We start from the raw sequence: 26,932 nt of genomic DNA, 5'->3' as shown, positions 1-26,932 counted from the left end.
AGACAAACTAAATAGACAGAACTCTAGTCTTAGTGCCGAGTTATCGCAAACATAATAGTTCGGAGAAATAAGGAAAAAAAATATTCTGTTGGTGGCACAACCCCCCCCCCCCCAGGCCTAAACCAAATTTTTTGGGTAGTATGGACATCTATAATAATAACATATATGTTTCCTGCAGCCGATTTTAATGATATACATAGTTATAAACAAATAAAGATCAAAAAACGGTAAATTTTCGGTTTTTTTGTCTATTACCAAAAAGTTAAGCATTTTAATCAAATTTGAGAGTAAGAAACTCATAAATCATATAAAAAAACTTCAATATGGCGTTCCTTAGCTGAATATGTCTATCCTTATTGGTTCCTTAGAAAATTGCAAAATAAATCATAAATTTTGAGTTTTTATAAATATTCATAATTTATGTAAAAATTAAGTTAGAACCTTCTTATTGCACGGAACGCTGAGACTTCTTGTGCTTAAATTATATTTTAAATTTCAAAGCAATTGGTCAAATAGTTTAAAAGTTATTTAATTTGTTTATCCCAAATTTATTTTTTAAATACCTATATGTTTCCTGCAGCCGATTTTGATGATATACGTATACGTAGTTATAATAAACAAATGAAGATCAAAAACGGTAAATTTTCGCTTTTTTCGTCTATTAACAAAAAGTTACGCATTTTAAACCAATTTGGGAGTAAGAAACTCATAAATCGTATAGAAAACTTCAATATGGCGTTCGCTAAATATGTCTATCCTTATTGGTTGCTTAGAAAATTGCAAAATAAATCATAAATTTTGAGTTTTTATAAATATTCATAAATTATGTAAAAAGGTAACTTCATTTATAAAATCTCAAAATTTATGACTTATTTTGCAATTTTCTAAGCAACAAATAAGGATAGACATATTCAGCTAAGGAACGCCATATTGAAGTTTTTTATATAATTTATGAGTTTCTTATTCTCAAATTTGTTGAGAATGCTTCACTTTTTAGTAATAGACGAAAAAAGCGAAAATTTACCGTTTTATGATCTTCATTTGTTTATAACTATGTATATCGTCAAAATCGACTGCAGGAAACATATAGGTTATTAATATAGATGTCCATACTACTCAAAAAAAATTGTTTTCGGCCTGGAGGGGGATGTGTCAAGAGAAAATTTTTATTTCTCTGGACTATAAGAGCGCGTCCATAGTGTACACTGGTTTCCGAAATCAGAGCCGAGTCCGTGTGCGAACAATCCTTTTTATTTAAACCTTATAATATAAAATAAACAGGAAGGAGTCTGTTATATATCAACAACACCTTAAATTTCTAGCGGAAGCGGCTCTTGAACGTCTGTGGATGACTCATAAGTTTTTGTCAACGAGGTAGAAGGTGTTTGTGTATTGGATCAGCTGTGTGCATAGGCGTATCATCTGGTAAAGCTCCTGTATATGCAATCAATTAACTGAAGTTATTAGTATAATAAAATGTTATTTAACTGACTTTTCAACAAAATATTATATTAATCCGTATTTTCTCTTGTTCTATACTTTTCTTCCCTCTTTCAAAGGTACGTCACTGGAGATAGAAAGCAAATATGACAACTGATCGCCATTTGAAACCTCCTTCCTGGCTCGAAGTCATTTCGCATTGTACTCAAACGGGCCTCTCCAAAGTGCACCTGCGCGCTGTTATTAGGATTATTCGCATATGGACTCGGCTCTGACTTCGGAAACCAGCGTGCACTATGGACGCGCCCTTACGCAGCAGAATCGCAGAACGGCACCTCTCTGAAATTACAGGTACATTGGTGTACTTACACAATCCAAAAATGGATGACCAAGGACTAAACAATCCTGGTTATTTCCCCATCTTGAAAAAGAATGCAATGCGACAAGAGGTCAAAAATTTGTTGAGTCATATAAATAAACAAGTGGTTGTGGAACCAGTGCAAGAGAGCATAATGGAAATAGAAGATGGGCTGCTAATTTTACTTTAGAACAAGAATTTGAAATTGAACTGAAACGAGAAAGAAAAAACTGTTGGTTCTCAAAAAGATTACAAACGAATTTTGAAAAAAAGTAATGACCGTTTGAGACCGAAGGAGTGTAAGGTGATCTTTTGTCCATGGTTTATGACTATTTGATGACCTTAAAACTGACCAGCGTAAAGGCCGAAAGGGCTTTCCTCGCAACCAGCTATATGTGCAGTTCTGTGCGAAGTAGGTTTGGCCATGAGATGATAGATAAAATATTCTTTTTAAGGTCTCACTTCCAAAAAACTAAATAATTCGTGTTTCTGTTCTTTAGAATATGTATTCTCATGTTATCATGAGATCCAAAACTCAGTAAGCCATGGAAGAAAATCGTATTACGTGTGTCAGCTCAAAATTGCCATCAATTAAATTTGCTTCAAATGAACTAATCTTACAACAGGAATTTCAGTTCATTTGGAATAAATTGCATTCGTGGCAATTCTCAGCCGATACAAGCAAAGCCCTATGTTTCACTTCCATGGCTTACTGAGGACGAGTTTTTTTTTGTGGAATCTCATGATAATTGTAGCATTTGCTCTAGTCATTTTAAGTTAGAGAGGTAAGATTGATTGCAAATTACGACCGATTATAAATCTTTATTTGTAGTCAAAGCAATAAAGCACTGAACCTCCGAAAAAAAAAGGGCCAGACGGATCTTAATAATACTTTTTGCATTCGATTCGTGAATGCGCCAGGAAACTTTGTGAACCGGAGCCATGATATAATATTGAAAAACTGCATACAAAAAATGCATTCTTAAAGTGCATCTCAAACAGAAAATAAAAAAAATTTTGAACTCGTCAATTATCGGAGGAAATGAGTTCAATTTTGTTACTCGCGGGTTTTTGGGGTCAGTGAAAACGAATATGACGTCAAAAGTGATCTCCGGAATACCTGGTGCCCAGGATACCTACTGTGTAGCTCGTCTTGTGGAGCTTTCGGCAAATTCATTAAAAATTAGTCAAAAATCATTACTCGGGGGGTTTTTGGGGCCGCTAACGACGAATATGACATCGGAAGTAATTTCCGGAGTACCTGGTGCACAGGGTACCTACTGTTTACCTCGTGTTGTGGAGTTTTCGGCAAAAAATTTATTAAAAAATTAGTCAAAAATAATTACTCAGGTGTTTTTGGGATCGCTAACGACGAATATGACATCGGAAGCGATCTCCGGAATACCTGGTGCCCAGGTATATATATAAGAATACCTACTTCTTATGGAGTTTTCGGTAAATTCATTAAAAAATTAGCCAAAAATCATTACTCGGAGTTTTTTGGGTCGCTGACGACGAATATGACATCGGAAGTGCTCTACGGAGTACTTGGTACCCAGGGTACCTAATGTTTACCTCGTTTTCTTGAATTTTTGGCAAATCCATTAAAAAATTAGTTAAAATTCATTACTTAGGGGTTTTTGGGATCTCTGACGACGAATATGACATCGGAAGTGATCTACGGTGTACCTGGTGCCCAGGGTACCTACTGTTTATCTCGTAACTAATGATGTTTGACTAATTTTTTAACGAATTTGCCGAAAACTCCAGAAAACGAGGTAAACAGTAGGTAACCTGGTTACCAGGTACTCCGTAGATCACTTCCGATGCCATATTCGTCGTTAGCGGCCCCAGAAACACCCGAGTAATGATTTTTGACAAATTTTTTTAATGACGAGGTAAACAGTAGGTACCCTTGGCAACATGTACTCCGGAGATTACTTTTGACGTCATATTCGTTTTCAGCGACCCCAAAAACCCCCGAGCAACAAAATTAAACTCATTTCCGCCGATAATTGACGAGTTCTGAATTTTTTTTATTGTCTGTTTGAGATGCACTTTAAGAATGCAGTTTTTCAATATTATATCATGGATCCGGTTCACAAAGTTTCCTGGCGCATTCACGAATCTAAACAAAAGTCCAGCTGGACTGAAAATGCCGCTGGATTGCAATCCCTAAAACGGCGGTCCGATAAGTACTTAGCCTCACCGCCCGATGACGCTACTATTGCAAGAGAAATTTACTATTGTGTAGTACATGTATAGTCCGTCCGCTATAACTTTTCCCATGCGGTACGATTCATTTTCAATTAAATTAAGTCAAAACATAAATTGAAACGAACGTTGATGTGTATATACATTTTGTATACTGTATAATATATACTACACACATCGGCGTACGTTTCACTTTCTGTTTTGACTTAATTTGATTGAAAATGAATCGTACCGCATGGAAAAAGTTATAGCGGACGGAATATACGTAAAAGTCGTAATGTCAAAATTTCAGATGAATTTTCTATGTTTCACTTCCATGGCTTACTGAGAAAGAGTTTTTTTTTGTGGAATCTCATGATAATTGTAGCATTTGCTCTAGTCATTTTAAGTTAGAGAGGTAAGATTGATTGCAAATTACGACTGATTATAAATCTTTATTTGTAGTCGAAGCAATAAAGCACTGAACCTCCGAAAAAAAAACGACAAGACGGATCTTAATAATTCTTTTTGCATTCGATTCGTGAATGCGCCAGGAAACTTTGTGACCCCGAGCCATGATATAATATTGAAAAACTGCATACAAAAAATGCATTCTTAAAGTGCATCTCAGACAAGAAAAAACATTCAAAACTCGTCAATTATCGGCGGAAATGAGTTCAATTTTGTTACTCGGGGGTTTTTGGGGTCACTGAAAACGAATATGACGTCAAAAGTGATCTCCGGAATACCTGGTGCCCAGGATACCTACTGTGTAGCTCGTCTTGTGAAGCTTTCGGCAAATTCATTAAAAATTAGTCAAAAATCGGGGGTTTTTGGGGCCGCTAACGACGAATATGACATCGGAAGTAATTTCCGGAGTACCTGGTGCACAGGGTACCTACTGTTTACCTCGTGTTGTGGAGTTTTCGGCAAAAAATGTATTAAAAAATTAGTCAAAAATAATTACTCAGGTGTTTTTGGGATCGCTAACGACGAATATGACATCGGAAGCGATCTCCGGAATACCTGGTGCCCAGGTATATATATAAGAATACCTACTTCTTATGGAGTTTTCGGTAAATTCATTAAAAAATTAGCCAAAAACCATTACTCGGGGTTTTTTGGGTCGCTGACGACGAATATGACATCGGAATTGCTCTACAAAGTACTTGGTACCCAGGGTACCTACTGTTTACCTCGTTTTCTGGAGTTTTTGGCAAATTCATTAAAATTCATTACTTAGGGGTTTTTGAGATCTCTTGACGACGAATATGACATCGGAAGTGATCTCCGGTGTACCTGGTGCCCAGGGTACCTACTGTTGTATCTCGTGACTAATGATGTTTGACTAATTTTTTAATGAATTTGCCGAAAACTACAGAAAACGAGGAAAACAGTAGGTACCCTGGTTACCAGGTACTCCGTGGATCACATCCGATGTCATATTCGTCGTCAGCGACCCAAAAACCCCCCCAGTAATGATTTTTGGCTAATTTTTTAATGAATTTGCCGAAAACTCCATAAGAAGTAGGTACCCTGGGCACCAGGTGTTCTGGAGATCATGTCATATTCGTCGTTAGCGACCCCAAAAATCCCCGAGTAATTATTTTTGACTAATTTTTTAATAAATTGTTTGGCGAAAACTGCGCAAGAGAGCTAAACAGTAGGTACCCTGGGCACCAAGTACTCCGAAAATCACTTCCGATGTCATATTCGTCGTTAGCGGACCCAAAAACACCCAAGTAATGATCTTCGACAAATTTTTTAATGAATTTTAATGACGAGGTAAACAGTAGGTACCCTTGGCAACATGTACTCCGGAGATTACTTTTGACGTCATAGTCGTTTTCAGCGACCCCAAAAACCCCCGAGTAACAAAATTAAACTCATATCCGCCGATAATTGACGAGTTCTTAATTTTTTTTATTGTCTGTTTGAGATGCACTTTAAGAATGCATTTTTTGTACGCAGTTTTTCAATATTATATCATGGCTGCGGTTCACAAAGTTTCCTGGCGCATTCACGAATCGAATGCAAAAAGAATTATTAAGATCCGTCTTGTCCTTGTTTTTTCGGAGGTAAGGCCGATTTTAGTGCTTTATTGCTTCATCTATTGATTATATAATAAGATAATTTTTATTTTGAGTTTTTATTTTATTAGTTTGTACTAAAAAGCTTAAAAATAAATAAACAAAAAAAACATTAGAATCGTGTTTTTATTATGCTTCCACATTTTGCTGGATTCGGGCCAATCTTGCAAAAATCCAGCTGGACTGGAAATGCTGCTGGATTGCAATCCCTAAAACGGCGGTCCGATAAGTACTTAGCCTCACCGCCCGATGACGCTACTATCGCAAGAGAAATTTACTATTGTGTAGTACATGTATAGTCCGTCCGCTATAACTTTTCCCATTCGGTACGATTCATTTTCAATCAAATTAAGTCAAAAAATAAATTGAAACGAACGTCGATGTGTATATACATTTTGTATACTATATACTACACACATCGGCGTACGTTTCACTTTCTGTTTTGACTTAATTGGATTGAAAATGAATCGTGACGCATGTGAAAAGTTATAGCGGACGGACTATACGTAGAAGTCGTAATGTCAAAATTTCAGATGAATTTTGACATTACGACTTCTACGTATAGTCCGTCCGTTATAACTTTTCCCATGCGGTACGATTCATTTTCAATCAAATTAAGTCAAAACATAAATTGAAACAAACGTCGATGTGTATATACATTTTGTATACTGTATACTATATACTACACACATCGGCGTACGTTTCACTTTCTGTTTTGACTTAATTGGATTGAAAATGAATCGTGACGCATGTGAAAAGTTATAGCGGACGGACTATACGTAGAAGTCGTAATGTCAAAATTTCAGATGAATTTTGACATTACGACTTCTACGTATAGTCCGTCCGTTATAACTTTTCCCATGCGGTACGATTCATTTTCAATCAAATTAAGTCAAAACATAAATTGAAACAAACGTCGATGTGTATATACATTTTGTATACTGTATACTATATACTACACACATCGGCGTACGTTTCACTTTGTGTTTTGACTTAATTTGATTGAAAATGAATCGTACCGCATGGGAAAAGTTATAGCGGACGGACTATACGTAGAAGTCGTAATGTCAAAATTTCAGATGAATTTTGTGGCCAAAACAAAGCTCGTAGCTTTGTTTTGACCACTTGTGGAAGGATACGATTGTTATTTTGGACGAAAAATCGCGCAGCTAAATCGAAGAGCGCTTGGATGCTGTGTACGGTTAAGCCCAATTTATCTTAATACGGAGACGTGGACGACACAGCTGTTTTACGGGGCACGTTGATGAATCGTCCGATATGAAAAGCATCGACCGGTTTATCATACAACGGAACAGGGCGACATAGGGGACGTGCGCCGACTATTGTTCTAAGGCACGTGCCGTCCACGTCCCGTCGTAAGATAAATTGGGCTTTAATCTTCTTCTTCGACGGTAACCCTCAAATTTAAGTTTCGACATGGTTGCACGCGTTTTATGATGAACGTCGGCGTCGGCCAGGTGCCCCGAAAAGGCTGCCACGGAGGATAACATGACAAAAATCCACAATGTCGTATTGGTAGACAGACGATTGAAGGTACGCGAAATATTATATCGGCTGGAAGGGTAATAGCCACCATTTTCTTTGATTTGCAAGGTGTAATCTTAGTCCAGAAAGCCACTGCACATCCGCTAGGAAAAATATTCTGATTCGGATTTTTTGCAAAATCTTACTCAAAAAGGACCCCTTTTAACAAATTTGCATGTTGCCAGGTCCAAAAGTGGATCAAAAACTTTTTAAACGTTTTTTTTTTCCTAAAATTCTTATTTTTTACATCGAATAAAGTTTGTTTTTAGGTTTTTTGGATCATTCCAAACAGAAAAGGTCTGTAGTGACTTTTCTCTAAAGTTGATAATTTTTGACATATAAGCGATTAAAAACTGCGATATCGTCCATTTTTAACCCTCATAAACTGTGTGAAAAACTGAAAATTTCAATGTTGCCAAGGTAGGTACATATTCTTTAAACATCGATTGATGAAATCCCGAAGAGTTTTCTGTAATACAATATCGAAAACCACTTTGTTTTTAATTGCTGATCAAGCGGGCGCGACACTATTTTCAGTCGTTGTATGTATATGTAATATGCGTAAATATATGTGGTGAAAAATATTCTGATTCAATTTTGTTTCACCATCTTGCTTGAAAAGGTTCCCTATTAACAAATTTGCATGTTGCCAGTGTCAAAAATGGGTCAAAAAATTTTTTAAACAATTTTTTTTAAACAAGTGTTTTCCGATTACATCTACATGTAACGGTTGAAAATAGTGCCGCGCCCGCTTGATTAGCAATTAAAAGACAAAGGGGTTTTCGATATTTTATTGCAAAAAGCTCTTCGGGATTTCATCAATCGATGCTCATGGAATATCTACGTACCTTGGTAACATTAAAATTTTCGGTTTTTCACATAGTTTTTGAGGGTTAAAAATGGCCTATTTTGCAATTTTTAAATATGGCTTATATCTCGAAAACTATCACATTTAGAGAAAGGTCACTTGAAATATTTTCTATTTGGAATGATCCAAAAAACCTAAAAAAAATTTGTCCGATGCAAAAAAAATGGTTTTAGGAAAAAACAAAAAAAAACCTTTGAAAAAATTTTTGACTACCTGGCAACATAAAAATTTGTTAAAAGGACACCTTTCAAGCAAGATGGTGAAAAAAAATTTAATCAGAATATTTTTTCGCACATATATTTACGCATATTACATACATGCAACACGGTTGAAAATAGTGTCGCGCCCGCTTGATTAGCAATTAAAAAACAAAGGGGTTTTCGATATTGTATTACAAAAAACTCTTCGGGATTTCATCAATCGATGTGTAAAGAATATCTACCTACCTTGACAGCATTGAAATTTTCAGTTTTTCACATATTTTTTGAAGGTTAAAAATGGCCGATTTCGCAATTTTTAATCGCTTATGTGTCAAAAACTATCAACTTTAGAGAAAAGTCACTAAAGACCTTTTCTCTTTGGAATGATCGAAAAAAAAACCTAAAAAAACTTTGTTCGATGCAAAAAAAATAATTTTAGGGAAAAAACAAAAAAAAACGTTTAAAAAATGTTTGACTCACTTTTGCACCTGGCAACATGCAAATTTGTTAAAAGGGGTCCTTTTTGAGTAAGATTGTGCAAAAAATCCGAATCAGAATATTTTTCCTAGCGGATGAGCAGTGGCTTTCTGTACTATCTACATAGATTACCTGTAGAAGAGCAAAACGGTCACAGAATCCTCCTACGCCGAATTATTGGGACGATTCGATGCCGAATTGCATAAAAAAACCGCCAAAAAGTTGTAAGTTAAGTTAAAGTTGTAGGCTAAGTACCTATCGGACCACATAATTTTGTTTATAGACAAATAGAATACCTGTAGTTGAAGCTCTTAAAGAAAATTTTCCTTCAATTTTAGGAGCCTCTAAACCTTTACCATGTTCTTTTTTATTGATTATGAATCCTCTTATTTTTGAATCATCACATCTTGCCCAAATGATAAAAATATCTGATATTGGAGAATTTGTGATCCTAAAAAAGTGATTTTATCCTCTGCTTATAAAACATATATCAATTACTTACCAGGTTTTACTACCATTTAAAATATAGGTTTTTGAAGATGAGTCGTATTTGGCTCTAGTCTCCATTTGTCCTATATCGCTTCCATGATTTGGTTCAGTTAATCCAAAACAGCCAATATATTCCCCTTTGGCTAAAATATATTAAACAAAATAGAGTATACACTTAAAAGTTTTATGGTTTTAGACCAAGTACATTCTAATAATACATTGTTCTTGTTTTTTATTTTTCTCCATCCATTTAAGACATTACCAAATGACTGACATTTTTTAAAGTTAAAATTTATAGAAAGTACAGCAAATTTTGCATTTTACACAAAGTTACAATTGTACAAAAAGAGTAACAAAGAGTAAACATCCATTTAAAATGCACTGTGCACGAAATCAGTGGTTTTGCGACATTTCCAGATAAAACCGTCTATAATAGTTATTTAAAAACCGAAAAACCTTTGAAACCTGATTGATCTGACAACGTAGCGTAACCAGAGTTTTCAATCTATCTAACTTTGGCGGTTTTAGATATTTCTGTCAACTTGTACACTTCCCGTCATAAAAAACTGGTACACTTTTTTTTCCAATGTAAACCTGTCTTCAGACTTGACACAATGGTTCGTGAATCACTTCGTTGTTGCCATTACAGATAACGGAATTTCACTAGATCTAAATAAAAAAAATAACGTTCAAAAATGTATCAAGTTTTTAGATATTTATTATTTTTATCATCAAAAAACCGTATCTAATAAATTTAATAACCAGAGAGAGCGTTGTTAATCTTAAAAAATCCACTTATACGCTCTGAGCTTCGCTGGTGTCGATCCTAGCGGATTACTAATTCAACTTTCACCGGTAATTTTTAAATTTATTATTTAATTGTTGTCGCTTAATACTTACAACGCTAAAATGTAATTAAATTGTAATAGATTTTTTTAAGATTTTGCTAATCATTTTGACGTTCTATTGATGAAATATTAATTTCTTACTTCGGATACTTTCACAATTATCGTGTAGATGGCGCTAAGATTTAGATTAATTTGTAATTACATATTACGGAACATTAAAAAAAACGTAAATTCAGTATTTAAAACGTAAGTATATTTAAGGTAAAAATATATACCACAGCTTTGACCAACTAATATTTTTTATAATTAATGTTTTTAATTTTAATTTTAAATTAATCACTTTGACATTTATGTCAAATTTCCGGTAAACGTTTACAGACTTGCCACTAGTGACGCTCGCGAATTTATAAATATCCCCTCTACGTACGAGCTCACAGCGTATAACTGAAAAATTACACGATTAAACATAATAAAAAGTAGTAGGTCCAGTCCTCGATGACTTATTTAATTACATAACATCAGTCAGATTTGACAAATTGGTCAAAGTAAATTTTTAACGCATCAATTAAGTGTGATAAAACGAGAATAATTTCTAAAATAGAAGATGGTTGGCCTGTCCATGATACTATAAATAACATTATAATGATAACAATATTATGATACTATAAATAACAGGTCTGTTCCAAACAGCAGTCTAACTAGTCAGAAATCGTCAGCAAACAGTTGGTCAGTGCAAGAACATACTACATTCATCAGTGCTATCTCCTCTACTCGCGCTGGTCAACTATTCTCTGATAGTTTCTAACTGGTTTGACCGCTAGTTGGAACAAACCTAACATTATATAAACGTTATTTATAGTATCATCGGTCTGTCCGACAACTGGCTCAAGAGTTCAATAATATTTTCGTTGAACTAGCAACGATGCCCTAGAAATTAGAATGGCACATTTGACAAGACCAACTTACACAACTTGAAAAACACGATTTTCGGTTATAAGAGTTGTACCAGTTTTTTATGACGCGAAGTATACCTAAGCGAACGGCTCCACGAGCAACAATTTTGCGCCAGCAGTAGCCTTAAAACGAACTTACGGTTCCGCGGAACGGAATAGGAATAGCCGAACTGAACTGACTACAGGACTTGTGCGTAGTCGGTTCAGTTCGGCTATTCCTATTCCGTTCCGCGGAACCATAAGTTCGTTTTACGGCTACTGCTGGCGTAAACTTGTCGCTCGTGGAGCCGTTCGCTAAACTGTCATACCCGAAAAGGGCATCAGAAAGGAAATAACTTTATAGGAACTTACCCAATTTTGGAAGGTATTGCTGTTTTTGTTCTGTACTTCCATAATAATATATAGCACCCATTGCTAAAGATGATTGAACACTAACCGCTGATCTATAAGAGCTATCAACTCTCTCAACTTCACGTGTTAACAGACCATAAGCAACGTTGGATACTCCTGCACATCCATATTCTTTTATTGTACATCCCAAAACACCTAGTTCGCCTATTTCATTCATAATTTCCCGATGAAAAACTGAAAAAAGTATATGTAATAGTACTACAGAAAATTCCTACTACATATTATATAATAATATTATATAAACATATTATGTTGTTAAGTGGTTGAGCTTGTGTATAATGTTTACCTTCTTTCCTGTTTGCTTCTATAACTCTGGGCATAAGTTTTTCCTGGCAATAGGACCTAAATTGATCCCTTACCAATTTTTCTTCATCGGTTAGTTGCGATTCAAGATTCAATGGGTCTTGCCAGTTGAATGGTGCTGTAATTATAAATTATGCTACAATAAAATTGTATATAAATCAAATGAATCAATTTGCATTTTACTTATTACAAAACTATGGCCAGGAGCATTTGTGAGACTAGATATATGCCACAAGGTCTCGGATTGGGAAGAAAAGAAAAAGTACTTATTTATATACCTACAGTGATGAGCGCCCTAATAACCGGCAAAATAACGCAAAAGATGGAAAATGTATTAAGTGGTGAGATAAAAAGAAATAAAACTAGTGGAGGTGGGAGATTTAGCGATAAAAACCTATAAACTTACATTCTATTTATTGTTTCCCATCTTTAGACGTATCAGAGGAGTATGTCAACTAAAACTGTCACTGTCGCAGTGGCAGTTGCCAAACTCGTCCGACACGTCTAAAGGTGGGAAACAATAACTAGAATGTAAATTTATAGGTTTTTATCGCTTAATCTCCCACCTCCACTAGTTCCATTTCTTTTTATCTCATAACTTAATGTGTTTTCCATCGTGTGTGTGTGTTTGAGCATTATTGGCTTCGGAGTCAATATCCATTCGCCATCTTACCTTTTTGGAATTATTTTGTATTTGCGGAAGCTCTAAAGGAGTGCTTCCTGCTTTCTACTGGTTTGTTTAGGTAGGTATCCAATCACAATCCTGCTCCAATTTTACAAAGAACTGTTTTATATACCTATATCTAATTTTTCAACGATTTTTATTTCTATTTGGAATTTTTTTATTTAATTATTTATTTTTTTTATTATTATTTTTCTTTTTTTTTATCTTTATGAAAATTTTAGGCAGGTAAGTCAAGAATTTGACATATAACTTCCCGTGACATCCGGTAGTTTGAAAATGCTCTTCTTATGTATGGCCATTGATTATAAACTACCCAGTATGGTTCAACTACTTTGCATATATATTGTTATGCTCGGTATTTCTCTCTTTTATTAGATTGATGAGCAAATTCTTAATTTAATTAATTAATCAATTATTTTAATTACTGCTTATGTAAAACAAAACCAAATTTAAATTAAATTTTCTAATAAACTTTATTCTCATGACTATTTTATTTTTGATGCTTTACCTTTGGTTTGTGGCTTCTGGTATCTCCAGTTGCTTACTCCATCCAGGAAAAAACAGGGAAATTAAACACACTCAATGTCATATAAATGTTAAAAAATATTATTTATTTATCCAATATACCATAAACATAGGATTTAAAAAATATGCTAAAATCTAAATTTGTTGCAGCTATTTCTCATCTACTAAATTAAGCTTTAATTCTGATATCTCCTCTGTTTTAGCAAAAAAAATTATTTAAATAATTCGTTATTTATTCTTACAAAATTTAATAAATTTAATTTTCTCATTTTGAATTGATTAAATATTTCTTCTTTAAAATTTGGAATGACTAATTATGTTATAGAACTGCTCAGTACAAAAATTAAGCAAATATGGTGTGGATATAAACAAACTCTCTCCGTTTCACAAATGATTTGACTAACCTTTTTGTTTCTTCTCTACTTCTTTTCCCGGATTGCGTCGTCCTCGATTCTCCCACACGTACTCTTAGGATGTTGCGAAAGGTCCCTCTCGTCCAAACTTCTTCAAAAACAAACAAATAGGACTCGCTCGACTTCTCGACTCAGTTTTCTCTCTGCTCGATATCTTGTGCAAATAGATACCAATCGGCTACTCGTTCTAGACAGAAACAGGAACCTTCCTCGGACACAGGAAAATTATCTTCTCAAACCGGTCAACGATTTCGTTTCAACTTGATTCTGCTCGCAAAGGTCAATTTCAACACTTTACACTGACTTCTCACTTTTCAAAAACTGGACTGCTGTCTCCAGATATTCATTACACAGTGCCTATTTTTTCTCTCGTCAAAATCAGACTCAACACTCTCATCCCTTCCATCCATCATTTTCCACCAATCACAAAACATCCTTTCTATCCACTACCCATATTATCATTTCTCAAGAACCAATTTAATTTGTATACAACTTTCCATTTTGTTAAATTCTCGAAGACATCAAATTACTTTCGTTGTTTCAAACTGCTAAACAAAAAACCTTACATGCTAAACTCAATAAATTTGTTTACCGCTTAACCTTCTTCGAATTTTTTATAAAATGTCTTATTGTCCATTGCAAAGTGAAATAAACGGTATTGTCTAATCTGACCGCACCATTGTTTAAGTCCGTTCAAAAACCCATTAAGAAAAACCACCTTCTTAACGATTTCACTTTTCCGCGAACACACTGATTACCAACTAAATTATCCTATTACAATTTTTGGTCATATACAGGGCGATGAAAATCTATAATTTCGTGGTCTCTGAAGGCCGCGTCCCACCATCAAATAATTTGATCAAACTGGTTTGAGCAAACTGAAAGTGACAGTTAGTGACGTCACATCCTGAGTGTTCATTGTGGATAATAATGAAAAATTTTAATTTTAAATAAAGTACAAACAAGTTAGACAACTCAATACAAAAAATTTGATCAAACTAGACCGATAGTGAGAGCACAGATTTTTAGAATTTCAAAAAAACTGCAATTGTGACGTCACTTTGACGTACTTCCGGAGTTTGCTCATACTGTTTGATCAAATTATTTGATGGTGAGACGCGGCCTTCATATAAATTTATTTACTAAATTTTTCCCACAAAAAAAATATACAACAATATATACAGGGTGAGTGGGAAGGAACGCACCAAACTTTAAGACTGTATAATATACGTAATAATAATTAAAAAATAACTCATATATTGTTATTCGATTTTCATTTGTTTCCTAGATACGGGGTGTTAAAATTTTTCTTACAAACTGACGATTTATTTATTGCTCTAAAACTGGTTGAGGTGTGCATGAAATTTGGTGGGTTTTAAGAAATAGTTATTGCGCATTTATGACACACAATTAAGAATTTTATATTCACCATTGGCGCGCGTACAAGAGCACGAGGCAGACCAAAAGCAAGATGGAAACAGCAAGTCAAAAACGACTTAAGAGTTATGGGAATTCGAAACTGAAAAAAAAAAAGACTGAGAACCGAAATGAGTGGAGAAAAGTAGTGACGGAAACGAAGACACACCAGAAGCTTTGAGGAGACAGATTAGAAGAAAAGTGGACTGATCCCCCATGTCTTAACGGATCATTAAAGCGAAAAACAGCTATAACTTCCACGGGAGTGTACAGCTTATAAACATACATTGGCGCACGTACGGGTAATAATCTGAAATTTTTTAAAGAAAAAAAATAGTATGCCACTGAGATATTTCAAATTAAAAATTATTTTTGAATTCCCTGTTCAATTTCTGACAAACAATCTATCTTCCCGTTTGTTCATAAGACGCTTCGTTTTCATGCAAAAAATAAAATATCTTGACGCTTACAAAGTATTCGAAATAAGTTTCTACACATTCATATAGAAACTTAGTCGAAAACTTGGTAAGTGTTAAGATGTTTTATTTTTTGCATGAAAACGAAGCATCGAAAGGGAAGATAGATTTTTTGTCACAAATTGAACGAGAAATTCAAGAAAGATTTTTAATTTGAAATATTTCAGTGGTGTACCATTTTTATCTTTAAAAAATTTCAGACTATTACCCGTACACGTGCCAATGGTGAATATAAAATTCTTAATTATATGTCAAAAAATACCCAATAACTATGTCTTAAAACCCACCAAATTTCATTTGCACACCTCAAGCCGTTTTAGAGCAATAAATAAATCGTCAGTGTGTAAGAAAAATTTTAACGCCCCGTATCTCAGAAACAAAAGAAAATCGAATAACAACATATGAGTTATTTGAACGTTTGGTGCGTTCCTCCCCACTCGCCCTGTATATATTTTTTTTATATTCTGGATATTCATCATCAACATTTTTTAACTATCTTCATTGTCATTGATACTTTCATCCCATAACTGTGAATTACTCTAGTGATTGGAATCTGACTTACTTTAGCAATATGCTCATTACTTAAATGAAAGATCATCAATATCACTAGGATCACTAACAATCTCATACCACTTCATAACAGTGTATTCAAAATCTTTGACCAAAACAGATATTTTTTTCGTGGAACTGGCCATAGTTCACAATAATCGCTTAGTTACATGTTAGCAAGTTCTTGTACTTATTCAAAAATCAATGAAATGGTAACTGACCAGTTGCATTAGGATTACGAGAAGTGGCTAATTTGTTGGTTACGGAAAGTAAGAGGTAATAAATGAAAAAATATGAAAAAAAAATATTTAAGAAACGCTTTTCTTTAGGGACCAGTGACTAAAATTAAAAATATTATAAAAAAAATCAACTAAAAAGCAAAAAATAAAAAAAAATTTAAAAATCCAACACATTCGTTAAAGAAAAGCGTGGCGCGTGTTCATCGAATAAACGGTTTTCGCCCCACGCTTTTCTTTAACGAATGTGTTAGATTTTTTCAATTTTTTTTATTTTTTACTTTTTAGTCTTACACTTTTCAAACATTAATATATATCGTCATGTTTCTTAAAATATGTATAAAACATATTTATGATGTACTAACATGAAAAGTAGTCGGAATCGGTAAAAAATTAACTTTATTGTTTATTTATGAAGCATAACGTAAACAATTAACGTAAAAAGTGAAATTATGTATAGTTCATATCATTAGCTACAATCCGTAAAAGTTTCAAGTTTTTACATTGTAAAAAACAAGAGAATTTAAGGATTTTCCATTAAAATCTTTTTTTTTTATTTAAACAATTAATAAACATAAAAAAAATTATTGATTATTCGTGTATTGTTCCCGCGAGTGCATACGTCTGCAAATTTTCATTCATTTGCATTGGAGAAAAGGCACTCAAATTAACGTCTAAAGATTTGCCGCAAACTATTGAACTAAATAAAAGCGTTTAATAAGGCACATCAAAGAAACATAAAACGTAAATCACGTTTCATGGAAATAAAACACTGCTAAACAAATAGACGTCCGGCCGTTTATGAAACTTTCCGAAAATAAAAATGTGTTATGAGCATGAATCACACTCGTTTCATTGGTAGGCAGACTTCAAGATTTGTTTAGCCGTGTTTAATTTTCATGAAACGTGCTTTACGTTTCATGTTTCGTTGGTGTGCGGCTTGCCTTAAAAATGTAAATTGAAGGTAGTACAGACTAGATCTTTCTTATTAAGGGTTGAATAAATACCCTGAATATTTTTTTACTAAGTACTCATATTGTGCCATAGATCTTGAAATGCTACTTACCAAACTTGGAACTGCATCTTATTGGAATATCTGATATGTTAGTTAAGGAAGAGGCTAAATGAACTTGATAAAACAACTAGGAAACTTGACAAACTTATTCACTAGTATAGCCATAATGGCCATTTTAAGAGAAAATACTGAAGAAGCTGTATATTTTTAAATTGCCATGTGAAGTGAAATTTTTTGTGCTGCAATCTTTGAAACCTCCCAGTGTCATAGGAATAGGATTTCTTTTCCGAATACGATGTTTTAAAGTGTCATATAAATGCCAGATCGGATTTAAATCTGATATGGGCTATATGGTGGCCAATATAATCTTTTAAACTGAATCTCATCAAGATCAGTATTCACTATTTTAACGACATGAGGATGAGCGTTATCTTGCATTAGCACGAATCTGTCAAATCCAGTATGGCTGGCAAATGACAAAACATGATCTTCTAAAATTAGACCGGGCAGTATCGTCGCCTCCGCTAGCGCAATTATTCTGATTCGATTTTTTTGTACAAACTTACTCAAAAAGAGGTCCTTATAACATATCCACAGGGTGCCGGGCGGTGCCCTGGTCGAAAAATTTTTTAAACAATTTTTTTTAAACAAATTCACAAAAATAATTTTTTTATTTCCAACAATTTTTTTTTAGATAATTTGGGTCATTCTGGGCAAAAAAGGTCTCCTGTCATTTTACTCTAAAATTGACTGTTGTCGAGTTATACGCGATTAAAAATTTGAAAAATGCGAAAATGGCCATTTTCAAGGCTTCATAACTCGATTAAAAATGATTATTATGAAATTCAAAAAGTGACAAAATCAAGATTCAAATACTTTCTTCAAAGTCCTGAAGAGATTTTTGTCACTATTTTATTACAAAGCTGTTATTTTTAGTTATTAACAATTAGCGGTATAGTCCAACTGTATCGTCGCCCCGTTAGCGGAACTATTTCGATTCGATTTTTTTGCACAAACTTACTCAAAAAGAGGTCTTTATAACATATCCACAGGGTACCGGGCGGTGCCGTGGTCGAAAAATTTTTTAAACAATTTTTTTTAAACAAATTCACAAAAATAATTTTTTTATTTCCCACAATTTTTTTTTAGATAATTTGGATCATTGTGAGTAAAAAAGGTCATCATCATTCTCTTTGCCTTATCCCTATGCGGGGTCGGCTTCCCTAATTGCATTTCTCCACACAATTCTGTCTTGGGTCATATCAATGTTAATCCCCTTTACCAACATGTCCTGCCTTATCGCCTCCCCCCAGGTCTTCTTTGGTCTTCCTCTCCTACTCCTTCCAGGAATCTGCACTTCAGCTATTCTTCGTATTGGGTGATTAATGTCTCGACGTTGAACATGACCGAACCATCTTAACCTATGCTCTTTCATTTTGGCATCAATTGGTGCCACACCTAGACTTCCCCTAATATACTCATTTCTAATTTTATCCTTCTTTGTCACTCCACTCATCCATCTAAGCATTCTCATTTCCGCCACATGCATTCGTTGTTCCTCTTTCTTTTTCACTGCCCAACATTCAGTTCCGTACATCATAGCCGGTCTTATGGCTGTTTTATAGAATTTTCCCTTCAGCTTCATTGGAATTTTTCTGTCACACAACACACCACTCGCTTCTTTCCACTTCATCCATCCAGCCCTAATTCTACTGCATGCATCTCCATCTATTTCTCCATTACTCTGTAATACCGATCCTAGGTACTTAAAACTATTGCTTTTCACAATCATTTCACCATCCAAAGATACCATTTTATTTGTAGTAGCTCCATCTTTAAACGAACATTCCAAATACTCTGTTTTTGTCCTACTAAGTTTTAAACCTTTTTCCTCCAGAGCTTGTCTCCACTGTTCCAGTTTTTGTTCTAAGTCTCTTTCACCATTTCCTACTAACACGACATCATCAGCATACATTAAGCACCATGGAATGTTACCCTGTAGTTTCGCTGTTATCTGGTCCAAAACTAATGAGAATAAATACGGACTAAGCACAGAGCCTTGGTGCAATCCTACTTTCACATGAAATTTATCAGTCTCTCCCACACCTGTCCTAACACTAGTCGTTACTCCCTCATACATATCCCTCACAATCTTTACATATTCACCAGGGACTCCTTTCTTATTGAGTGCCCACCACAGAATCTCTCGAGGAACTCTATCATATGCTTTCTCAAGATCAATGAATACCATATGAGCGTTTGTTTCTTTACTCCTGTATTTTTCCATCAACTGCCTTATAATGAAAATTGCATCTGTTGTTGATCTACCCTGCATAAAGCCAAATTGATTCTCGGATATTTCGGTCTCTTCACGTATCCGTCTGTCAATTACTCTTTCCCATATTTTCATGGTGTGGCTAAGCAGTTTTATAGCCCTGTAGTTTGTACATTGTTGTATATCTCCCTTGTTTTTGTAAACAGGTACCAGTATACTGCTTCTCCATTCGTCTGGCATTTGTCCGACTTCCATAATTCTATTAAATAGACCTGCTAGCCACCTTGTTCCTGTCTCTCCCAATGCTCTCCATACTTCCCCAGGAATATCATCTGGTCCTACCGCTTTTCCTTTCTTTATTTTTTGAAGCGCTTGAGCCACTTCCTCGTTGGTTATTTTGGTGACCATTGCTGCTACTGTCTCCGTTGACTCTACAGGCTGTCTGTCAAATTCTTCATTTAATAAGCTGTCAAAGTACTTTCTCCATCTCTTTTTGACTTCCCTTTCGTGAACTAGTATTTTATTATTTTCATCTCGGATACATCTAATCTGATTAAAATCTTTTGCTTTCCTTGCTCTCTGTTTGGCTATTTTATATATCATCGTTTCGCCTTCCCTGGTATCAAGTTGATCATATAGGTTTGAATACGCTTCTGCTTTGGCTTTTGCTACTGCTACTTTCGCTTCCTTTTTCGCCACCATATAGTTTTGAAGATCTGTGTCGGATCTGGTTTCTTGCCACTTTTTATATAATTTTCTCTTCTCTTTTATTTTTCCTTGTACTTCGTTTGACCACCACCAAGTCTCTTTATCCTCAAACTTTTTTCCTGACGTTTTCCCAAGTATTTCAATAGCAGTCTCTCTAATACTACTGGCCATTTTTCTCCAAATTGTATTAGGGCTTCCTTTCATGTTCCAACATATTTTTTCTACTATTCTTCTCCTGAATAGACCTTCTTTCTCATCTTTCAGCAGCCACCATTTGATTTTTTGTGGTCCTCTCCGATATTTTTGTTTAGTTTCGCTTTTTACTTCGATGTCCAGAACAAGCAGCTTATGTTGTTGGCTTACTGTCTCACTCACTATTACCTTGCAGTCCTTGCATTCACGTATGTCTTCTTTCCTTATCATGAAGTAGTCTATTTGGGATTGATGTTGTCCACTTTTGTAGGTAATAAGTTGGGTTTCTCTCTTTTTAAAGAATGTGTTAACAATCGCCATATCCAATGCTGTTGCTAATTCAAGCATGTCATCTCCAGCTTCATTTCTAGTTCCAAAGCCTAATCCCCCATGTATTGTTTCATATCCTGTCTTGGTTTGGCCCACATGTGCATTGAAATCACCTCCTATTATAACTTTCTCCTCTGCTGGAATATCACTCAGTACGTCTCCTAATTGATCATAGAAAGCTCTTCTTTCATTCTCACCCAGACCTGTTTGGGGAGCATACACACAAACAACATTCAATACCTCTTTATCAATTACAAATTTCACAGACATCATTCTATCACCCGTTCTTACAACTTCTACTACGTTACCTTTCATTTCACTATCAGCAATTATACCAACTCCATTTCTAGTGTTACTACTCCCTACATACCACAATTTGTATCCTTCACCTAGTTCTTTCGCCCTTTGTCCTTTCCACCTAGTTTCTTGAATACAAGCAATTTGAACTCTTCTTCGTTTGAGCGCATCCACTAACTCCAGACTCTTACCTGTAAGACTACCAAGATTCCAAGACCCTATCCTGATTTTTCTAACCTGCAATGGTGTTCCCCCTGAGATAGTCCTCACCCGGAGATCCGAACGGAGGCTCATTTTACTTCCGGAACATTTTACCTCAGGAGATGCCATCATTTCAGTATAAGTTTTTACTGCGTTTGGAGAAGGTCTTTTCATTATTATGGCCTGAAAAGATTTTTGGATATTTGATGCCTGAATGCCTTTTCTATCAGCACCATACCCTGCCCTGCACGTTTAGCCAATACACCACCAATGCAACCAAAGTGCAGTATTACCCCACACCCGCCTGCATTTTTCTGTATAGGCCAGGATCCCTACTGTAAGGACTGCCCTATAAGCCAATGTATTGTTGCCCGTATCCCGCCGCTAGGAGGCACGTACTTTGGTTATTTCGGGATACATTGTGAGTAAAAAAGGTATTGGGTCATTTTTCTGTTGTCGAGTTATACGTGATTAAAAATTTGAAAAATGCGAAAATGGCCATTTTTGCATTTTTCAAATTTTTAATCGCGTATAACTCGACAACAGTCAATTTTAGAGAAAAATGACAAGAGACCTTTTTTGCTCAGAATGACCCAAATTATCTAAAAAAAATTGTTGGGAATAAAAAAATTATTTTTGTGAATTTGTTTAAAAAAATTGTTTAAAAAATTTTTCGACCACGGCACCGCCCGGCACCCTGTGGATATATTATAAGGACCTCTTTTTGAGTAAGTTTGTGCAAAAAAATCGAATCGGAATAATTGCGCTAGCGGGGGCGACGATACTGCCCGGTCTAAATGGTTTCAATGTAGCTTCAATATCAGCTGTCATTCACCTAATCACCTCCATAGGTTCGGTATGTCATTTTCAAGTGATACCACTCCACAGCACTATGCCACCACCACCAAAACTTACTCTCTGTATGAGGTTACAACTGACATACTGTTCACCAGTAGTAATAATGTTGTAAACAAAGTTTCGTCAAACTTGTTTCCATATGGCAGACAGTATGCCAGTTGTAACCTCATACAGAGGATTAGTTTTGGTGGTGGTGGCATAGTGCTATGGAGTGGTATTAAATACAGTAGAACCTCGATTATCCGTCAGGGCACCGGACCAAGGGTATGATGGATAATCGAAAAGACAGTTAACAGAACATTAAAAAAAATTAAAAATTTATAGTACAACTCTCAAATTTCATTTGTATGATTTGTTTGACAATATAAGAGGGATTTGTGTTTGTACAATCGAATCAATTTAAAATATTCTGAAATCTTTGTTTTACTGTTGCTTCACATTTCAAATTCAAATTCAAAATATCTTTTATTAAAAAAAATTGTAAACAACACACTTACAGCAAATTGTCACAATTGAATAATAAGTGTCTAATATACATACAAAATTACAATTACAAATACTATGAGTTAAAAGTTAAAATGTGTGATTTAAAAACTCATACACAGAATATGGTTCTAAATCCAATAAAATGCTTTTTATTTCAGTTCTAAATATATTAAAATTCTGTTGCAATTTAATTCTAACAGGCAATTTGTTAAAAAATTTTATACACGAATATGTAGGTCCTCTCTCTGTTGCGACTAGCCTATGTATAGGAAAATTGAGCCCTACATACCTAGTGGGTATGCTGTGTTTTGGCTCAGAATGTGTAAACCTATCCCTATTCTTGAACAGGAACAGTAAACACTCATATATATAAAGCCCTGCCACAGTTAATAATCTTAACTCCTTAAATTTTCCCCTACAGGTCCTTCGAGCTTTTATCTTGAGCATTGTTCTTATTGCTCTCTTCTGAGCAATGAATACTCTATCAACATCAGTTCCTCCTCCCCAGAAAATAATACCATATCTGAGCACTGAGTAGATGTTTGCAAAATAAACTGTCTTAAGGTGTTGTAAATTCAAATACTTAGACATTACTCGTAATGAATAACATGCCATGTTGATTCTCTTGCGAACAACACACAGATGCTCTGACCAATTTAGATGTTGATCTATGTAAATACCCAAGAATTTTGTATTTGTTGATAATTCAACAGTTTGATCATCCAACTCAATCTCCTCTGGAATTATCTCATTATTTTGCTTTGTGTGAAAACAAACACAGTTAGTCTTCTCAGTATTTAAAACCAATTTATTTTTTAAGAACCAATTCTGAGCTGTTTTTAAGTGATCTGAAGAAATACTCAGAAGATCCTCAAACGTTGATGCTAATGTTAATAAGTTTGCATCATCTGCAAAATTTACAAGGTGAGACTCACTGCTCAGTATTTCGCTACCAAGATTGTTAATGTAGAAAACAAAAAGAAGTGGTCCCATGACACTGCCCTGAGCAATACCAAGTTGTAAATTCCCTTCTTCTGAAGAAAACTGTTGTCCTTCTCGAGTTATAATAACTTTTTGTCGTCTGTCAGTGAGGTAATCTCTTATCCAGTCCCGAGCAGGGCCACGAATTCCATATCTTTCTAGTTTGTTGATCAAAATATGATGATCTATGCTGTCAAACGCTTTTGATAAGTCCAGGAACATTCCCAAGGAAATCTCCCCGTTCTCCCATCCATTCAAAATCTTATCCACGAATTCGTATGTAGCTCTTTCAACAGACCTTCCCTTGAGATATCCATGTTGTGATTCAGCAATTAGGTGGTCATCATTGAAAAAGGCTATAAGTCTTGTGCACATTGCTATTTCGAAAATTTTTGAAAATGTCGGTAGTAAACTGATGGGCCTATAATTTTCCAATTTGGTTTTATCTCCCTTTTTATGTAAAGGTTTCACTAGAGCTAACTTTAGTTGGTTAGGGAAAATACCATACTTAAAAGAGTTATTAATAATGTGGCACAATGGTTCTGCAATCTCTTCTGCACAATGTTTCAACAGATTCGCAGAGATCCCATCATAACCTGCACTTTTTTTATTTTTTAGCTTTGAGATGATATTAAGAATTTCAGAAATAGTTACTGGTATAAGAAAAAAAGATTTGGTGTTATATGGAATACTGCATGAAAAAGTGGCTTGAGGTTGAGTTTTTATTAAATTAGGACCTGCATGAAGTACAAATTTGTTAAAAATTTGTCGCATTTTGCGACGGCTGAATTTCTTAATCGGCATAAGATCATGCAATCTACTTTATTGGCTTCTTCTTGTTGAGAATACCACTAGATGAATAATTATTGCATATGCGATGCAGCTTCTCTAGATTATTTAAGCAAATCTTTGTCAGTTACAATAGGTTCATCAACATAGCTACAGTCAAATTTCAAGTCTGTGTCAGCTTCTGAATCTGTTTGGTCCACCTTTATTGCCATTTCAACGATTTCTTGATCTATCAGCAATGGATAGCCGTTTGTGTCCATATCACAAAATCAAATTAACTTTTTTTTATTTTTTTACATCAAAATTTTTTGCTTATGTAGTCAATACAACTTCTGTATGTACCCTGACGGTTAACAGAGGTGACGGTTAATTGAGAGACGGATAATCGAGGTTCCACTGTACTTAGAAAGGACATGCAGAACTTGTGGAGGTGATTAGGAGAATGAGAGCTGACACATATATTGAAAACATTTTAGATCATGTTTTCTCATTATATGTATTAGATTATGACATATATTAGATATGACAGATTTTGTGCTGATGCACAATTTCATGTCTTCATGTTGCTAGAATAGTGAAAAATTATTATTGTGAAAAATTATTACAATCGAACCCCGCTAATTGGAACGTTCGGCAAATCCGAACCAACAGAAAGTGAATAAAATTGAAAAATTTGTGACAAAAACTTAAAAAACATGTATACAGAGTAAAACCAGAAAATTGAACAATGTAGGATTAATAGGACTTTGACATTTAAAATTTTCTTAAAAATGAGTACGTACTTTATGTAGTGCTTATAAAGTTTAAATATAAACTTACTTCGGTTCTCGTGCAGTCAACTTAAGTCCAAAAATATTGTCCACACTCTTGCAAAGAACGTTTTGTGACTCAAAATCAATGACAACGAATGCTTTGAATTATTAGTTAGGATAACTTTTGGATAATCCGAACTTTTCAGAATCTGAATAGGCTGTCCCCCCAATTAGTTCAGATTTGCGGGAATCTACTGTATATTGACCACCATAACCCATATCAGATCTAAATTTGATCGACTAATTTATATGGTACTTTAAAACATCGCATTCAGAAAAGAAATCCTATTCCTCTGACACTGGGAGGGCTAAGGATTGCAGCATAAAAAATTTCACTTCGCATGATAATTTCAAAATATTCGATATTTTTGTCCATGAGTGTATACAGGGTGTCCAGAAACTCTTCCGACAAACGAAGACACAAGATTCCTCAGATAATTTTAAGACAATTTAACCAAATTCACCTAGTTCGAAAATGCTTCCCAAGGGAGCTAGAGCTCTTTGAAGATGGCATCTTGTAATTAGTTTTTCTTAAATACCTCCAGAACGCTTCCAGTTAGAAAAACGAAAATTGGTACACATATTTATCTTCCAAAGATATATCGATTCCATCCATTGCGAATTTCTAAAAATTGCTTTTAACATTTTTTAGCCCCTTAGTATTTTTTCGATACGGCACCTTTTATCGAGATGTGGCTTCTTTTTTATGTTTTAAAATATACCTCAAACTGTAATTTATAAATAAATGTTCATATTATTACCAGGCCTTTATAATCATACTTACTAGTATAAAAATATATTATGGTGGATTTGACAAATATTCAAGATATCTCGATAAAAACTAGCTTTTAGATAAAAGCTACATAGATAAAAACTAGATAATTTAATTGGAACGTACATAAAAGTTTGGGGAGTTTAAGGGAACACAACCCCCATAAAATTTTTATGGGGTGCACAAATTTCACTATATTTTTTTTAAGATGTTCCTGTCATAACAATTTCACATGTCCGTTTTCAATAAGAAACTTCAAATAGTTTTCGATATATTGGAAAAAATCGATTTGTATTTTGTAACTTCAAAGGGTTATAACTTTTTTTATGTGCACATTTGTACTAAGGTAAGTTAAGTTCAATCAAACTATTTTTGGTCCCAGAATATGTGATTAAATTTATGACCTGTATTTTTGTTACACCCTGTATATGAAGACACAAGTGCATGAAGGGTCTATGTGACAATTTTCCAAAACATGATTTTTCTGTTAAAAGTATGTTGTTCGAACCTAGAAATCTTTCAAACAAGTCAAACGTGTTTAAAAATTAATATTTTCGAAGTTACTAAAATGTAAAGGATCTATGTACACACTGAATTTTAAAATGTAAGTGCATAAAGAATGTATGCACACAATATATTATGTAAAAAAATAAAAAAATTTGTTTTATTGTTCGTAAATAGATTAGTTTTAGGACTACCTATCGGATAAATTTAATCTATTTAGATCTGATAGTAAAAAAA

The 26,932-nt window shown here is 34.5% G+C and overlaps 1 protein-coding gene across 1 annotated transcript in view; it reads right to left on the bottom strand.

Moving 5' to 3' along the window:
- The window catches only part of LOC126889884 (glutaryl-CoA dehydrogenase, mitochondrial), a 29,975-nt gene that overhangs the window by 2,522 nt on the left and 521 nt on the right, over positions 1–26,932 (bottom strand). The window contains exons 2-6 of the mRNA XM_050658592.1: positions 17,542–17,571; positions 12,159–12,293; positions 11,813–12,046; positions 9,674–9,803; positions 9,468–9,622 (exon numbers count right to left, since the gene is read on the bottom strand). Coding sequence (XP_050514549.1) covers positions 9,468–9,622; positions 9,674–9,803; positions 11,813–12,046; positions 12,159–12,293; positions 17,542–17,571 — 684 coding nt within the window. The remainder of the gene's footprint in view (positions 1–9,467; positions 9,623–9,673; positions 9,804–11,812; positions 12,047–12,158; positions 12,294–17,541; positions 17,572–26,932) is intronic.

The sequence above is a fragment of the Diabrotica virgifera genome, chromosome 8 (assembly GCF_917563875.1).
Source record: "Diabrotica virgifera virgifera chromosome 8, PGI_DIABVI_V3a".
Lineage (NCBI taxonomy): Eukaryota > Metazoa > Arthropoda > Insecta > Coleoptera > Chrysomelidae > Diabrotica > Diabrotica virgifera.
Note: the sequence above shows the minus strand (reverse complement) of the source record. Positions and strands in the feature narration are given on the sequence as shown.